Source organism: Ciconia boyciana, chromosome 1 (genome assembly GCF_034638445.1).
Source record: "Ciconia boyciana chromosome 1, ASM3463844v1, whole genome shotgun sequence".
Lineage (NCBI taxonomy): Eukaryota > Metazoa > Chordata > Aves > Ciconiiformes > Ciconiidae > Ciconia > Ciconia boyciana.
This window is the reverse complement of record NC_132934.1, coordinates 65,532,723-65,551,189: the sequence shown is the minus strand read 5'-3', so window position 1 is coordinate 65,551,189 and position 18,467 is coordinate 65,532,723. Positions and strand designations below refer to the sequence as shown.

Sequence of the window (18,467 nt, the reverse complement as noted above, 5' to 3'; positions counted from 1 at the left end):
GAAAAATGGGAGTTTCATCAGTTCAATTCCCCAGGCTGCCTAGACATGTGTCAGTAAGGCCATAGGGAAGAAGCAGTTTGCTTTCTTCAACCTGGGGAAAATCTCAAGGAATGCTGAAGGAAGTTGTCATTTCAGTCTGACTGGGTAAAACAATTTCCAGATTGACTACAGACCAAATAATGTCCTCATAAGTTAAGAAGCAGACACTGCTCTTTGATTTACATAAAGGTATCTGACACTTTTTCAGCCGCCTGAGAAAAAATGAGGCCACGCTGATGTTGTACAGATACGTACGAGTTCTTGGCTTTCCCAGCTTCCTGGTCAGCAGGATGCCTGCATGCACGATGTGTTGTTTTCAAGCAGCATTGATGATGATTAGCATTTTGCATTTTGATGGACACTCATTTCTCAGCCAGGTGAATACATATCAGTGCCTAGATGCTGCTACAAAATGTTATTAATTTCATTTGGTATCACGTCAGTTTTTGCAAAATTCGTCTTATTAGCTTCTGCCTCTGGGATTGCTGTAACCATCTATTATTGCCTTTCCTTTCTGGTTATCCAGGACAGAAAAGCAAAGATGTTCCAGACAACTCATCTGTTGTCTCCTCAGTGCCCTAGAGTTTGGCTATAGTCCTGCCAACAGATCTTGTCTGAAATGTTACTGCAGAAACTTACAGATTGTGCTTGACTAAAAAAATATATATATATATATATACACACACATATGTATCTTCTGATGCATGATACCTGCATCTATAGCCACCCTGATAAAAATAAAACAGCCTCAATTCTCTCTCATATTTAGACTCAAGGATTTTACTTGATCCCATAAACCTTGCTCTCATATACAGGTTTTGTCTCCAACCTCTGTGCATTACAGGAGGGATGAAGGCAACGACAGCATAACATTCCATAAAGTGAACTATTTCAGCACATGGAGACCAAATTACATATCTCAGTGGTTTAAGCATCAGATTTAAAATACACCTATATCTTTCTCTGATGTGGGCTTATGGAGTTGTGGGATGCTTAGGTTTGCTTGTATTGCAACTGAGGTGTGTGTGGGAGAGTCAAGGGTTTTCTGAAATCCACTAGGTTTGCTGATGTCTATGTATCTACGTGCACAAAGCTTTATGTATCTTAATATTTAGCCCACTATTTGCAGAAAGGTGAGGATTGGGATACAAAGGACAAAAGGAAGAAAATATCCAAAGATAACAGTGCATAGTAAAAACGTAGATGATACAAAGAGGAGACATGAGTAAAAATTCATAGACCTAGCAGAATATATAATGCTGGTAAAATGAAGATAGGCATACAGCTGGTAAATGTAAATTCAAGTCACAAATTGCATATTGTGATATGTTCTTTCCAAGACTTCATTACAGTTCAACTGCAGAACTAGCTTGGGAAGTCTCAGGCCCACGAGAATGATATCTTATAAGCGTTAAACTCATTAGAGAAACAAAACAGAATGAAAAACAACCCTAGCATCATTTTTCTCATTTGCACCTGGGCTTGCTGATGTTGTTTCTGCTGACTCCTTATGTTTTGAGCTGCAGAGGAATCATGCAAGAGAACTGCATTTATGAGACCTAAAAGTACCTGTGACACCTTATTAGTGAGGTAAGACGACAGTTCCATCATTTCAAGCACCTTATCATGCCCTTTATCCCCTGCTTTTTCCCCTTTCTGTAATATGTACAGGGATACCAACAAACATGGAACAAACCTCAAATTAATCTAACAAGACAGTTTGCAGAAACGACCCATTGAGAACAAACCAATATTTGAAGAATCCAGGATAAACAAGTACTGAAGACAAAACACAGAAGGGGGTGCATTCAAAATGTAGCATCATAAAAAATTGATGGCATGTTAGGGATTTCACACTGATATGCATTAGACGAGATGGCTAGGCAATTAATTTATATACTGCTATAACTGCAGAGGTTAGAGCCAAATATGGGGCTGATTTCTGACATTTCATACTCTCTTTTGGCCCTGTCCATACACACAGGCTTAGTTCTTCATTTTACCTCAGCCAGTTTCCTATGCATGGAGCATTCAGCAGCCACTTAGGTTAATTTATAATGAGTGGAACAGAATAATACATTCTGTTGTATTAGCCAATTCGCTAGACACTAACAGTGCTCTAAAACTCAGTTCCAGGGCAATGATTGATACAAATATCAAAAATATGAGATTAAAATTGGACAGGGAAATGCAGAAACAAACCATGAATTGGTATGAAGAAGGCAACTCCAGGAAAACATGCCAAATTTCATTTTCTCATAGTGTCTTCCTGCATTCAACACATTTACAGGCATTCTGGCCAAACTGAAATTCTGTATCACCCAGGTAATCATGAAGCTCCAAGAAATTATCTGCAGCTTCACCACAATGGGTTCCCATCAGCTGGACCTCTGCATGTTTTCTCAGTGAACTCATTCCTGCTCATCCAAACAAGACTTGCATTGTTAAATCTAGGAAAAGGCTATCAACACCATGCAAACTTGTCTTGTGGTCCTGGGCACTGTGTCAACTGGCCATAGTTTGCGTCAAGTCTCTGCACTAATGTCAGATCAGCTCAGGAGTCAGTAGAGTTAGTTTACTCCCAATTTAAGTACTGTGCTTATTTTAGTGAGAGAAATATGTATTCTTGAACAATACTTCCAACTGTAAAGCCAAGTTCTGTATTGCATAAATTACACAATAAAGTTGTAAAATGCACAAAGAGACCAATTTTAAAAACTAGCCACCTAAAACTAGAACCTGCTTGTCACATGCAAAAGACACATTTGTGCCCAGGATGGATTAAAAAACCGCCCTGGAGATTATGTTAAACTAGAGGTAGATGACTGTGGTGCACAGAATTATTAAGAGGTTAGGCCTGCTAGCACACCTTTTTTCTCAGTGATAGACTTTAGTACTACAGCTATGCAATATAACATGTTATTGTTCAGTTTCTCAGACAGAGAAACAATTTTACTTTTGTCATTTGTCCTACAGGACACGTTCTCTCATTCACTTCAATATGCAAGGCACTGCTATTGCAATACCACTCACATCATCATGCTGTGCTAATTTTAAAGATGATTCCATAAAGTTTGCAAGGAAAAGGATTGTCCAAGGGAAAGCAGAATGAACCTCCAACATTTGAGGGTAAATGATAATCAGAAATTCATCTAACATATGGGTATCTAACAAAAATAAAACCTGGGTTCAAAAGCAAAGAGTGCAGCCGACATTGTTAAGCCTCTTTTTGTTCTGGTGCTAAAAGGAAAGCTTATCTTACCTGGTAATGAACTCTCTGTGTAGTAGAAGTTACCGACTGTAGGTCCTAGTAGGAGAATGAAAGACATGTCGATGATGAAAAAAGTTAAAGCAACAAGAGCTGTTTGCAGTTCTACGATCTGAAGTGGTTGGGCAAGTACAAATAATTTTGCAAGTATTTCTCACTGGTTTTAAGTATATTAAATAAACGCCACAGAATAGTCATGGAAAGCTCACTTAAAGTTTAGATTTGCATGCATTTGGTGAAAAAAAAGGTTTTTAAAATATAGAGGTTACGTTAACGGATCTTCACCGTATCACAGACCTATTTGTTCCATGAAAACTATCTAAATTTGGAATATCAGCAATAAAATGAAAGAAAAGATGCTAAAATGCAGAAATCTTTTTTGCAAATATTTCTGAGTAATTAATGCACTAAAGAAAACCACTGGCAGCTCTCCCTGTTTTAAGACAACCTCATGTCAGGGAGGTCATATCAGAATGACCCTGGTATTTAGCAGGGCTCAGGAATCCAATTTATTTTAATAGAGATTTTGTCAAACAGTTTTAGCTCATGACATAGCCTACCAAAAAGCCTGGCCTACAGGCCATAGCTTCCCAGTTGGCATGCAAGTTGGCAGAGTGCAGAAAGCCTTGGCACCTCCATTCCCAGCAAGTGGGTCTGAGCCAAATCAAGCAAAAATTACTAGTACAAACCCTGCAAAATGTTGGAGAAACACAGTTCCTCCACAATCACAATGGGTAATTTAACCAGAACTTCTAGCTGTGCTTCCTCCAGGGCTGTACAGCTACTCTCCACCCAATACTGGCCATATTAAGTTGCCTGAGCTCAGTCTGAGCTCACATTAGTAATCTTCTGAGAACATCATCCGTGCTATTTCAATGTAATTTTCCACCACTGGATACCTCAAATACGCATCACCTCACAATATGGTTTTATGTCTGACAATAATAGCCACACCTCAGGTCTGAATGTTCAGAAATGCATTTGATGAAGGGAATCCTGGCTGAAATGCAAAAGAGTGAAAGGCTGTAGTCAGATACTAAGGCCCATATTCACGCTGCAAGCGCAGAGTTTCAAAACTACAGGGAAGTCAGTGGCTCCCAAACAGTTCAGTGGGAGGGATGAGGTTCATAGCCCCTGTGTAAATTGGACCACCTATTTAGAAACCTACATAATGTCCTCTCACTTGTAAATGTTGTTGGAAGATATCAGTAAAAGATTAAAAACAGAGACAGTATATTAATGAAAATCCATTGGTTTTATCACTAAATGCATACACGCTTAAAATTATTCAGGTAATGGGACATTTGGAGTCTCCATTTCCCAGACTGTATTGAATGAACTCTCGTGAGGCAAGGTGTTCAAGACAATAAGAGCAACATCATTATTATTAGCTGCATGCGCATATATTTCTGTGTATTTGGAAATATCTAGTTGGTATTTGTAGTGTTTGTTGGTGTCTCAGATTACTCCATGACAGTATTAGAGAATGACATTTGCAAAATTAGACGCACTTAAATACCACAATGTTTATCCTTACATAACACACTTTCTAATCAATAATTTGTATAATTTCAGCAAGGTACGTGGAGAGTCCTGGTATTCCCTTCCAATTCAAGGAGAAGTAAACACACCCATCCACATCAATTCTCTTATCATTTAAAAGGAGTCAGTATGACTTTTCATTTCCCGTTTAGAAAATACTTTTCAGTGCTTCTCCTGCTTTTATTATCATATCATAACTCTAAAGTTTTGTTTTCAGTGGTAGGCAAACTGCAATACTCTTAACATATGGTTGTTGCAACTCTTAGACCTCTGCACTCAGAACTGAAAGAAGCATAACATAAATTAATATATGATACCTGAATTCACAAAAACCTCACCTCTTGTAGACGGTCAATGTACATACGACAGGTCTCCAAGTCACAATCTCCTCGTACCACTATAATTCCTAAGGGAATGGCTGGAAAATCGAAAACAAAAAACACCTCTTTAACTGAAGTCTCTTGAACTTAAAAGATTTGCAATATGCTGCTTTTTTTTTTTTAAATAATGTCCTCACAAAAATTTTCTGCTATCTAAATCTTAACAGTCATTTAAAAGCAGGAACATATTATGCATCAGTAATTTCACCCATTTATAATTATCAAAGATTCTGGTTTTCAACTATCTTTCATACTGAAGAAGCTAAAACAAATTCAGTTAAATTGTGTGCTTCATCGTCTGGTGTCAACATCAATTATTAACTGCAAAGAAAGGAACATACCCCAGAACAAGAGTTTAGGGAGGTGCTCTTATATGTTGAAATAAGAGAGTGATATTTCGTTTTCAGAACTCTTAAAAGTCTACAAAAATGATTTAAAGTAATGAAAGTCACACCCTGATTTCAGAGAAAACTGTCCAGCACCATGTTATTTTGATGGAAGGCTGCTCTCAAATCAAAACAGGCATTATTCCATCTACATGCAGAATTGACACAACATCTCCATATTTTCTCAGGAAAAAAAAAAAGAGAACTTGTAAAAATACTGCAAATAATTCCCCTCAGCTGAGGGCACCATTTTTAATAATGGGGGATTTAGGTTTCCACAACCATTCTCTTCTTGCAGCCAAAAAACTCCAAAACAAACCCACAAAAAGAACAAAAGATAAAAAAGCATATGTGAGTCCACAAGGAAGGTACCAAGAGAGCTACCTACTAAGATCTTCTTCAATAAAGAGGAAACAAGTGAAAACTCTTGAGTCCCTGGTTTTCTAAAACTGAATCACTGACTGAAATTCCTTTTTCTCCCTAGAGGGTCTTTAATCAAACAATGGCCCAAAAAAGTAGCGGAGCAGCAGGAAAGAGATTTATATCCTCACATGAAGTATTCCAGAAGGAGAGCAGAATATTGACTCATAAACAATTTTGGTAACTGGATAACAAGCAGCAACATGAACTCACTGACAGTTGTGAGATAAATAGAAAAAACAACTGTGCTGCAGCTCCTCCTGCCGATCAAAAGAAGTTGATTAAGAGGGAGAAATATTTTTCTACTGAGAAGCTCTTCGTTCTGATAGGAAAATAAGACAGTGCTAAAAGACAATGGGGAACGTGGCTTATATTTTTGTGGCCCACCTAGGCTAGAAACACAAAGAGAAGCTCAGTGGTCTCAGGGAGGAGAGTAGGGGAGCCCCTACGGCAGTCAAGATCATTAGAAGCCTCAGAGGCCAGCGCAGGGCTCTGGGGACACACCAACAACGCTGCCAGCATCAGGTTTGGAAAGCAATTTGAACAGCAGAACAGCTATGAACCTGGGAAAACTAGAAGCAGGGAAAAAAAGCCGGAGGGAGAAACAAGAAAATAAAGAAGGGATAGGCAGGAAGACCGGGGAAGAAGGGAAGAGCTCGCACTTCTCCTGAAGCAACACTGACATCCGATAGTGATGCCAATCCACCTGCTCATTTTCAGAAAGGCCAAAAGGGTACAGTACTCATTGCAATCTCCCAGATTTTTTCATTACAGAACAGAGACTGAGACACAAGCGAGTGGAACAAGGGTCAGTTGTGAGGTTTGCTTTACGCGCTCCAACGCTCCGGGTTACAGCCTGATTCTCTTTGCTTAGTGTTTATTATTGCTTAACCTGCTCCGACTGAAGACCCTTAAGCTCTTCATAGGGAGTACTTAATGGCTATCCAGTTTCAGTTCAGCAGATCCCTCTGTAGCCCTTACTGAAAGAAGCGTTTGTTAAATTCATTTATACCACTAAAAAGTGAATTGCAGCAGACACAACCACATCTCCAATAGCTACAGAGCACTAGGGAGCTACACCACTGGCTCATAAACTGTCACCACTGATTTTGTCTCTTTTCTATTGAATTCATTCCTTCGTAGAGGAGTATATGCACTTAATGGGGACCAGAGTTTTGACCTGCTGAAACAACGCAGCTAACACAGAACTGAAATCCGTAACTATCACCATTCCTGACAGCCCAAAGGAGAAGGACCTTAATAACATTTGGAATTCTAAAGAAATCCACCAAAATGTCTGAAAAGAAAACACTAATATGCAATAGATAGTTTAGCAGTGACATTTATGGGCCTCATCTACACAAGTGAAGAAGAAAGTCATGATTCACAGGTTTAATTAAATTATGTCCCATCTATTCTTGGTGGTCACAGAACGATTCTGGAATTCTAGGCTGGGTGACTTTGTTCTTAAAAAGAGATGTGCGACTTTTGCTGCCTGGAAATCCTGAATTAGCATGACCTATGGCTTTATGGGTCAATGGCTAGCTAAGGGATAAGGTGCGTGAGGTGGGTCTCAAATGATTCCATTCCATATGGTTCACGCTCATTTGAAAAACTTTTTAAGTCATTACTGGATAACACTACAGTATATGCTAAAATGTTGCTTGCCAAAGCGTTTTTTGTTGTTGTTGGTTTGGTTTTTTGCAAGACACATTTGGCTTTCAGCAAGGAAAATGTTCCCAGCCCTCATTTTGATCATAAACCACAGTAACTATGCACAATGCAGCCAAGATTTTCACAATAAAGTGAAAACAAAAGCAAATCCTTAATCATTGATAATGGGATTGAAAGTATGGGAGTGTTGCTCATGCTAAATATAGGGCAATGCTGTGCAACAGGGGCAAAACGAGGTAAGTTATGATGAATCAGTTAAAGGCATAAAAAGTTAACATGCATGGCATTCAATGTCATTGTGGCCACTTCCATTGAGGAAGAAAGGAACTTCTACCTTTTCTGAATAGCCCTGTGTGGATGAGGATGTGGACAGTGCTGTAGGACACAGTGATTACTAGATATGCCAGGTGAGAGATGGAAGGACAAAGTCTTACATTAAGAGCACAGGCACTGCAGGGCAACTTTCCCATACACCCATACACTGTCCATTCGTGTGAATATATGGATATATCCAGACATGGGAATATGCCAAAAATAAGGAATAGTATCAAATCATGAGCCAAGCCGCAGCATTCAAGTGTCAGATATTTTTCTCCCGAGGCGCCTGCTCTTCTGGCCCCTTGCATCCAGCTCCAAGTCTCTTTGTGCTCCCTGAATGGTGAAAAGGGCTTTGTCCAGGGAGCTGTGGATACAGACTCTAACGCTGCAGTGATGAGCAGCAGTGCAAGAACCCCAGGAGATGAGACAGGCAGACCGTTGCTTCATATTCTGAACTAGTACTGTGGAAAGCTTTTTGTTCCCAACAACACTAACCAAAATCAAGTATCAGCAGGAGGAGGGTGGGGTAGGTACAGCAGTATGGCTAGCATCATGCTCTAATTGACTGCAAGATTAGTAGTGATTTCTTAAGTCCTCATGAAATTAGCTATGGAATTTATAAACAAAGAAGAAATCTTCCACCTATTAACTGCCCATTATGCTGAATACCTAAAGCTAGTGAACTCTTTAATAGTACTGAGAACACAAATGGAAGAAGCCTGAATATACTGCATATGACACCATGAAGAAAAAATAAAATTCAATTAACTTCCCCATGTATTGTTATGAAAGGATTCAATCTGTGATCTAAACACCATGATTAACTCACTCAAATCCCAAACAAAACAGCCTCAAGACAGATCATTAAGGTAGATGTGAATGCCAGGAAAACTCATTCCGAGTCTGACATACCTCAGGGGACTGGGGAAATTAGACATTGGGTTGTAAATGTTTAATATAGCAAATAAAGGATCCTTACTACTGAAGATGTTCTAAGAATGTCATTTTCCTGAGGGGTTTCTGCTGATATTAGAAATGTGACAGACCAAGTAAATTCTTGGGATAGAATTCTAAAATATTCAGACATTTATATTAAGAGGTTTGGCTTTCCCAGTATGGTTTTAATACAACTGAGTTTGTACAAAAGGATTGTCTTACCACACAAATCTAAGCCATGTGTCTCTTCAGATCCCTTTTGTTTATTATACTGACAAAAAATAAGCCTCCTTACATTCATTGGTTGCCAGTTTTCTTGGCACTAGTGATCCAATTTTAAAATCTTCACATCAGGAGGTATAACACAACGGAGGTTATCAGACTTAAACCAGACCACATTTGAGAAGGCGGTCATCCCCTCCAGGCTCTCAGTGACTTCTCCAATACCCTGCCACAAAAAGGAAGAAGCTGCCCAAGTCAAATGAAGAGAGAACTTGTCCCAAACGCCACACAAAAGGTAACAGGTTATAGAAAGAAAACTATGAAGAGCTGGGAATTGAAACTGTCAGGGAATGGATATCAGGACTAAGGCTGAAAGAAGAGGTCTGGCTGAACAATGAGTAAGGGTTTAGGATTAAAAAAAGGAACAGGAACCCAAGCTGGGAGATCTGCAGAAACAGACTAAGACAGGCAGGAAGGATGTGTGTGGGATGGGATGGGATGGCCAAAGGAGACAGCCGGGACTGAAAAGGTAAGAGGAAATCAAATCAGAAAAGGAATAGGAAAGGAAATGGGAGAAGTAGAATATGCACAGAAAAATCTCACAGAAAAGTCTATACCAGAAAGACAAACTATAGCCTGGAAAGTCTGAAATGGAACTTAATATTCTTGTGTCTCCCCACTCCTCTAGGTTAAATATATATTTACATCTATTTGGAATACTGTCCATCTCTTCTAGTTTAAACGAGATGGCAAACTTACAGGTGACAGTTTCCCCACTAGCTCAAAAGGCAGAGAACTGTGTTTAATGTAGATATGCCCCATGTGGAGTCAAGAGAGAGTAGATTTAGATTAGATATAAGGAAGAAATTCTTTACAATGAGGGTGGTGAGACACTGGAACAGGTTGCCCAGAGAAGTTGTGGATGGCCCATCCCTGCAAGCATTCAAGGTCAGGGGCTTTGAGCAACCTGATCTAGTTGAAGATGTCCCTGCCCATGGCAGGGGGGTTGGAACTAGATGATCTTTAAAGGTCCCTTCCAAACCAAACCATTCTATGATTCTATAACTCAATGATATGAGGTGAGATTTCAGTGTTTTGGATTTACTCCTTCCTCCCAACCCAGGCAATGACATACTGTGTTAAATAAATGTTACTATGACTACAAGATCAAGAGCTCAAAGTTAGAAAAAGCCAAGATTGAAGTTGCCTATTTCAGCACCTGTGTGTATATTCATTGTGCTACTCCCTTTAATTATCTGATCACACCCTACTTTTTCTTCTGTTGTACTCCTGTGTCTTTCTAATCTTTGAATGTGTGCATGTGTGTATGCAGATCAGAAAGCAAGAAATGTAATTCACTGTGCTGTGTGGACAAAGCCCGCAAGCTTTCATCCCTCAAAAGGCAAAAAGAGATATTTCCTTTGACACCAGCAATGCCTTTGGCAACTTCCTTTTTGTTTTTGTAATTTCTGTTTCAGTTACAAACATTTATCAGTGGTTTGCATCTGTATACACCAGGATGAGAATCTTCGAACTCAGTGGCAGCAGAGTTGCCAATATTTAACTCACTGCTGACTTCTAACCCTCTTGGTTTCATCTTGCTGGGTGACCTTAAGTAACCCATCCAACCTTCTTAGTTTCAGATCTTATTAAATCACTGTGACAGAGAAATGCATGAATTAGCTAATGTCTACACAACACATGTTGAGAAAACAAAGCTGTTAGAGCAAGGTGGTGACTTTTAAGCAGAGGGAAATTTTGTAGACAGTCTGTAGGTAATGCTGCCTTTTACAGAGCTTCTACAGATAAGCTACCATGTCCCCTAAGAGACCTCCTGACAAATATGTCACCATTGGTGCTTCCTTTACAGGATGGAAGAGGAGGTTTGTAGCTACACAACCCATCTCACCTAAATCCATCCAGGTCAAAGTTGCTTCCCAACATGAGCATATTTCCTTCAGTGGCTAATCTCCCCTGTCCTGACTCCATGCGCTAAATTCAGGTTTCCCTCATCATAGCAGTCACCTAGCAGGAGGTCCTTTACTCCCCTATGCCCTTTACATTATGGATATTCAGGATGTAAATACAAAGTCCTCGGTGTTGACCTTTTCTTATTTAGCTAGTTGCTCAAAATCACATGGAATAGTCTCCAAATTAACTTCACCTGCCATACCCTGGAGCTTTAAAGTATCAGAATGCATTTCATAGATCAGTGATTCTCAAACTGTGGTAAGTATATCGCTGGTACGAGGAAGCTACAGTATCTCTGTACATGTACACATCCCAAATGACTCACAAGCTTGTCACTCCATGTACCTCTGCATACCTAGGATAAGAACTCCTAGGATGACCCCCAAAACCCTCAGATAACTCACAGAAATTTAAAGCAGGAACATATTGAATATAGACATCTGACTAGATATAATCAGAGAGAGACAAGAAGTCGAGGTTAACATCACATCATGTTACACCACCCTCACTCCCACACACACACACAAAGCACAGAGGCTACAGAGAAAAGGATTGTTAGATTGCAGACAGTTCAATTGTTATACACATGGAACTAAATTTTCTTCAAAAATTGCTCCTTAATCTAGTGTGCCATTTTATTCGAGAGGAGATAAGGAGCAGCTGTCTCTGTGTAAAAGACAGTGTGGGAGACCTGGAGCTGTTACAGAGCTGAGAGTTATTTCTGATACCGCCACCATTGCTGTCAGGTATGATTCCTCCTTAATCTTAGTGGTATTGAGCAAACCAAAATTGGTTGTCCATGGCTAGAGCATACAAAACAACAAATTAAGAGCAGTGAGAACTGACATATTCCATTTAAAAAAACCTGTGCAGCTAGTGCTGATGGTGAGCTATTTCACAGCTCCATCTTCATGGAGCAAATCTACAATAGTGTTGGCAGGAAGGACTAAGAAGGCTTGAAGACCACTTGGTCACTAACTAGTTTATGGTTGGTTTGTTTGTGGTTGATTTTTTAATATAATTAATTTCTGCATATACCTCCATTGTCAGGATTTTCTTAGTAACATTGGAAAGGGGAAAATGGGGTGTCATAAACAGAAAGATTTTGCTATTTTAAAAATAACTCAATTGTTTCCTCACAATGCTGTTTTAGAACACACTTTCCTGCAATAACAGGAAATCAGAGAGAGTGCACAGAAGATATGCAAGCAAGCGAGACAGAAATAAGTTCTGTGCATCTAGAAACATCAATCCAACTCACTTTTTGAATATGATAGTCTTGGTTATGGTCATGTAATGTACAACTATCATATTGGCCAGAAGGTAGTGAAGCTGGTGACTAGAGTGACAAGTGCTTGGGGCATGTATAGGGAGGTGTTGGAGAAGACAACTACATTTGCAATGAAGAACATTACAACACAACTAAAATGCCAACATATATCCCTTTCTTAAAAGGGTGCATGGAAGCATTCACCCCTCCTTGCTGAAGGATCAACAAGCATCCTCTATACCATCATCAATCATCCCACAGACAATACTGAGATGTTGACAGAAGAAAGAATGAAGGAGAAAAGGAGCATGGGGAAGGAAGGAAGGGACAATTCAGAAACAGTATCTTGGTTAAATGCCAGCTGCAGTGGCAAGAAAAGTAGAAAGCAACAGAAGGAGAATGGGCTAAGAACGGTCATGCCCTTCAGAGGACAAAGTGACATTCTTTAATTGCTCAGGAGGTTTTCAAAATGAGGTGTCTACCTCCAGCAGAGTGAAGATTAATCTTCATGGAACAGTTTGTATGACGCGTTGTTATATGTCGGGAAGTGCAATTTTAGGTGAAGTAGTTGATAGAATCAAATCAGTATTTCAAGCAAACAAGGGGAGCGAAATGTATTTACTGTGAGTTAAAATGATCCAGATTATTACGCTGATATCAGAGCTTTCAAAACTCTATTATGGGGACATGTAACAGGCAAAAAGCCATAATAGCTTCTTTGCTATTTTTCCTTCAGGGACAACAGCAGGACTTGTTATTAACTAGATTCCTTTTCCTGTTCAGATTGCTGTGAGATTCTGGTTTGGTTTTCAAATTATTTAGGGAGGTAAAAGTGCTTTTAATTCTTGTGGGCAGGGAATGGATAGTAAGTATAGTATGCTGGAATTAAGTTGTAGGTATTCTGCCAAAGCCTGGACAGATATGTAAATTGAGTCTCTTGCAAGCATCTAGCGAGACATACATGCACCTGAGAGCTACAGTCATGCTGAAGGAAGCTAACCCCACTGACAGTAACATGCCTTGTAGAAACACTATTGTAGAAACAGGGCCCAATACAAGTGCTCTTGTATTTTGCTAGTGTACAAGTATTATCTGCATTTAAGTTTTTAAGTCAGACTGGCAAAATTTCAGTTATTCACCTGCCATGGAAATTTATTTATTTCTACTCCCCTCCCCCCATAATAACTTTCTTTGGTAAAGGAAGGAGAGTTGCTGCTTCTCCCTCAGCACTCCCCTCCTCCCCCTTTAGCCAAGTAACTTTTAGTGGCAATGCTCCAAGAAATGATTTGCTGATGAGGACGTAGTCAGCATGCTTATTTCATATAAGTATTTAGCATATGATAGAGCCAGGCAGGCAGCAATCCATAGACCTGCACCTGTGCAAGAACTACGTTCAAGGTCAGAGCACGTTCTCAATACGAAATTAATTATGGTCCCCCCACTCAGTTTCAAATTTGATGCTAATCATAAAATCTTGAATAGTTTCATACACTAGTAGAAACCCAGCAGAACCAACAGAAAGACATGAATAAAAAACCCAGGTGTGAAAACCATTTAAAATGTATCCAATTAGCTATGTCAGAAATGCAATTAAAATGGCTATCTGCTCTTCTTAAGAGGAACATTTAAGTGATTTTTCCAGCTTCCTTCCTCATAAAAACTTAAGTTATGTAGTCTGTAGTGTAACCATGCAGCTTGATGACTGGCTATGCCTCAGTTTCCAGAAGAGATGCAAGCATCTTGCTATAAGTCACAAGACGACTGGGACATTAGGTCTGTGCTCAGTGAACCACAGGGATTTTTCATTTTTTACTTCATGGAATTCTGGCTAGAATATTCTAGCCAGGAGCTGGCTAGAATATTTAAACAGATTGGTTTCTGACTGTTTAGAGAGCACTTCTCTTCCCACAAATAATTTCCTTTAGTTGTAATTAGCATCATCCAGAAGTCCTCAAATCAAAATCAGTCTCCTGAAAACTAAAGTTTGGACAATTCTGATAGGAGACACTTAAGCTATATGTCCAGAGAAGCAGGCTGATGACCATCACTGTATGCTGTAAGTTATATGTTCTTACACAGGACATTCCTAATACCTGCAAAGGGTAAGGTGAGGTATCTTTTCTGATTTATTTTAGGTTGATAGGGATATTATTTGCTTTCTCATATTTTAATGTAAAAACAGTAGTGCACAGGCATTACTGAGACAGCTAAAGGAGAACAGATAGGCAAAACAACTTCATGAAAAACAACTGGGGAGAATACTCCAGTCCAGCTATGTTATATTAACAAGCTGGCCATGCAGCAACTTGAAAGAGAGACAGAGGAGTCTTATTGCAAATGGCCTGCCAATACCTGAAAGCAATCATTTTAACTCATGATGGACAAACATCTACTTTTTGAATGAAAACCTCTTAAGTACACATCCAGCAAGTGATCAAATGTGTGTGTAATCTAAAACCAAATCTCAGAGATTCCAGATCATTCTCTGGCATTTTTTGTAATGCTATCATTATGGTTTTTTGCAGGTGACAAACAACATAAATACTCATTTGCAACTGCAGTGACAACAGTGTAAAAAGTTGTATATTTTGTGTCAGAACATGTAAATGGCTCTTAAGGACTACATAATATATACTAAATAGACACACAGACAAAATTTACATCCATAGTGATGATGGATGAGATAGCTCTCCTCAGATGGGAAAGCATAGGATGAACCATCAAATGAAGCAGATTGCTTCTGACAGGGTTGGATAGATGTGGGTTCAATATGGCCTGAAGTCTACTCAAGGTCAAACTCAATTTAAACTTGAAGGAAATTCCTCTCCAGTGAGCCATAATCCTCATCCTGTTAAAATTCTTCTCAGTCCAGTGATGAAGGCTTTGACTGCTTTAATTATGACCAAAATCCACTAACAGAAACTTCAGAAAAGGCTGTCAGGACCTATAGTAAAATTTAGGCCATTTCAGTTCTTTTGTTGGAAGGAGAGCTGGTGAACTGGAAGAATAAGGAGGGGTGGGATTAGAAGAGAGAGAGTGAAACAGTTTAACTATCTTCCAACAGTAAGATAAGCAAACCAATTAAAAGGATTGTCATCCTGTAATTACCAGAGCTCTGTATTACAGAGGGAGCTCAAGCTTTGTTGCACAACAAACAGTCATGCTTGTAATTCAATATGAATAATGAGCCAGATGCATGAACAAGACTTAAATTGTTATCACAAGCAGCCATGTCCCTCATTGATTAATGACTCCGTGTGTCACCAAGGAAAGGAACTCAATTTTTAAGCATGGATCGTCATCGTCAATGTTTCCAAAGCAACCGGCTGTCTGCTTTTGACTTACCCCTGAATGTGGCAATTAAACCATTATATGAGGAAACAAAACAGTGATTATTCTCTTATATGGAAAACTGAAGGCTGTTAAAGAATAAGGGACTGGGGAAGCCGGATGTGTTTCCCAAGATAAATGCACCTGTGCAAGAAATACGTTCAAGGTCAGAGCACATTCTCAATACGAAATTAATTATGGTCCCCCCACTCAGTTTCAAATTTGATGCTAATCATAAAATCTTGAATAGTTTCATACACTAGTAGAAACCCAGCAGAACCAACAGAAAGACATGAATAAAAAAAACAGGTGTGAAAACCACTTATTTTACAGTAAATAAAATCTACTTGCAGAAGGCATAATTAAGTAAGAAAACAGGTGAATTCTCTATATATGCTTTTTATAGAGAATATTTATACAGAGAGAATATTTATGTGCATATATACAGACAGATGAGTATACACTCTATGCGACTCATCCAAAAATGTATGCTTCACCCTGTGTTTGGGGTTTTTTGGTTTTGTTGTTTTGGGAGGTTTTTGTTAATGTAAGATTTATACAGCAGGTTCTACCAAAAGCAGCTACAACCTGGCTTCTTCCAACTTACAAGCTTCCCGGAGTTTTTCCTTGTCGTAATGTAGCCCCTCATATTCTTGTAAATTAATCCTGTTCACTCTGATCCGCAGGCGATCTGGGATGGAATGAGGACTGCAAAAAAAGAAGACAGCTTCTTAGGTGAAGTGTTCCATGGAAGAGCAAAATGAAAATAGGATATGAAGTGATTTTAATCTTCTCTGAAAGAAGAAAAAGAGCAAGCCTCTTCAAACCTGGGCCAACTCCTCACAGGCCCATCATTGCATTTAAAATTATGACTACCCACGGCACAACAACATAGACATTAGACCATAAATGACAAGCAAGATCAAGAAGCCCGTTTGCTGGCTGTTTGGTCTGGAATTACAGAGGTTTTTCTGAGTTCTCTAATCTCTATATAGCTACCCCTCCCCTCTGCAGTTTGCCTTTTTGTACATCCCTAGGGCCCTACCACAGTCAGTAGATCTGCCAAGCTGTGTTTCAGGACACAGATGCTTTCTTGGGAAGTCTCTCAGGACAACCATTCCTCTGCCCATGAGACCATCCACCCTCATATCCCTGGAGGATCCTCATTCAGCATCTCTGTTCTGGGAAACAGGCAACAGAAATGTGGCTAAGAAACAGATTTCCACAGTAGTCAGTCCAATGCACAGAACCCAGGAGAACTTTCAAAAGCAAGTAGCAGCACAGGAACCTCATTTCTACAGATTCCAGCCAGATTCAGTTGCCTCAACTGTCTATATAATTTTGACACACTCAGCGGGTCCCTATCTATAAGTTAAAGTGTCCATATATTTCTAGAAAGTTGTCCTGAAAAGCTTTGTTTTGATTTCATGCTGGCTTCCACCTTACTGTAACCTATTATTTGATTTTGCAAGTTTAACTGAATGCTATGTAAATTAACTTGGCCACATTTGCATTTTCCGCTTTTAAAGAAAGATAGATAACCTGTGTATTACAATGCATATATCAACTGTCTGTCCTGTAAGAACTGGCCCCTGGCTCAGTTAAAAGTAGACTCTTCATCCTGTGCTTCCACCAAAAGGCCATCTATTTTCTCTGTTTTAATCTAGTTAGTAACAGAAGTCTGCCAGTGGTATGACCACCACATACACATGCTGCCTTTTAAAAGTTGAAATACTGTGCACTGTCATAAATATACAGCCTTACTTTCTTCTTTGTCTCACTTTTAAGATATTTGGCCCACAGCATTTGCACTGCTAGTATAAACGCCAATCAGGACAAGCGACATCTCAAAAATGTAAAGTTTTTATTTCTTTTTAATCAAGCGAGCAATTTTCTTTTTGACCTGAAAATACTGCAGACCTGACAAAACACATGGTTTGTGGCCATCTCTTGGTAGAGCCACTGGGACAGCAAACAGCAATTATTTCAGCATTAGCTTATTGCATGCTTTCTCTCTGTAGGTATAAACAGCTCTGTCACACCTGGACAAATGAAAATAAAGATTTAAAATCAAGTCCTAGTTAAAAAAAAGCTCTACTGACACAAGAACTCTTTGCCTAAAAAGTGATAAAGGATTATAAATTGAGGGTGCCTCCAAAACTGGAGTGTAAGATTATACTGTAGAAGGATCTGTGCTGAAGAAATTCACCTTCTGAACAGGAGTTTCTGTATTAATGATAAAAATAAACCTAAGACGCATGAAGAATAGCTTAGAAGAAATCATACATGCTTAACAGTAGCAGCAAGACTGAAACACTCAGAAACATATAGGCTGCCTAATGTTTTTCCTGTGCTGATTGACAGGGACTATTGCATCAAAGTGCCCCAAGATATCAGCAAACTGCCCATATTTAAGAAAAGTTTTTGCAGTTTGATAACAGACACCTGGGATGGTAACTTTCAGCACAGCTTCAGGGGGCAGCTTTCTAACTCAGGTGCCCTTATGTCATCCTACAGAACAGCACTCTCAACCTGCAGGCTCTACAGCTGGCTCAGCAACCTGGAGAAGATGAGTGCATGCAAATGGAGGGGAAAGGTGCATAGATGGAAGAACAACATAATTGCACTAAGCCTGACACTTTTTTTCTTTCTTTTCTTTTTAAGACAAGTTTAAATGTCACCTTGCTGGCTGAGAAATGAACGTAGTCTGA

At 39.3% G+C, this 18,467-nt stretch overlaps 1 protein-coding gene across 4 annotated transcripts in view; it reads right to left on the bottom strand.

Annotated features, from left to right (window-relative positions):
* Nucleotides 1-18,467, bottom strand: part of DGKI (diacylglycerol kinase iota) — a 241,745-nt gene that overhangs the window by 64,457 nt on the left and 158,821 nt on the right. For all 4 annotated transcript variants that reach the window (XM_072872233.1, XM_072872242.1, XM_072872248.1 and 1 more), the window contains 3 exons: nucleotides 16,364-16,464; nucleotides 5,188-5,267; nucleotides 3,302-3,346 (listed from right to left, as the gene is read on the bottom strand). In XM_072872233.1, coding sequence (XP_072728334.1) covers nucleotides 3,302-3,346; nucleotides 5,188-5,267; nucleotides 16,364-16,464 — 226 coding nt within the window. The remainder of the gene's footprint in view (nucleotides 1-3,301; nucleotides 3,347-5,187; nucleotides 5,268-16,363; nucleotides 16,465-18,467) is intronic.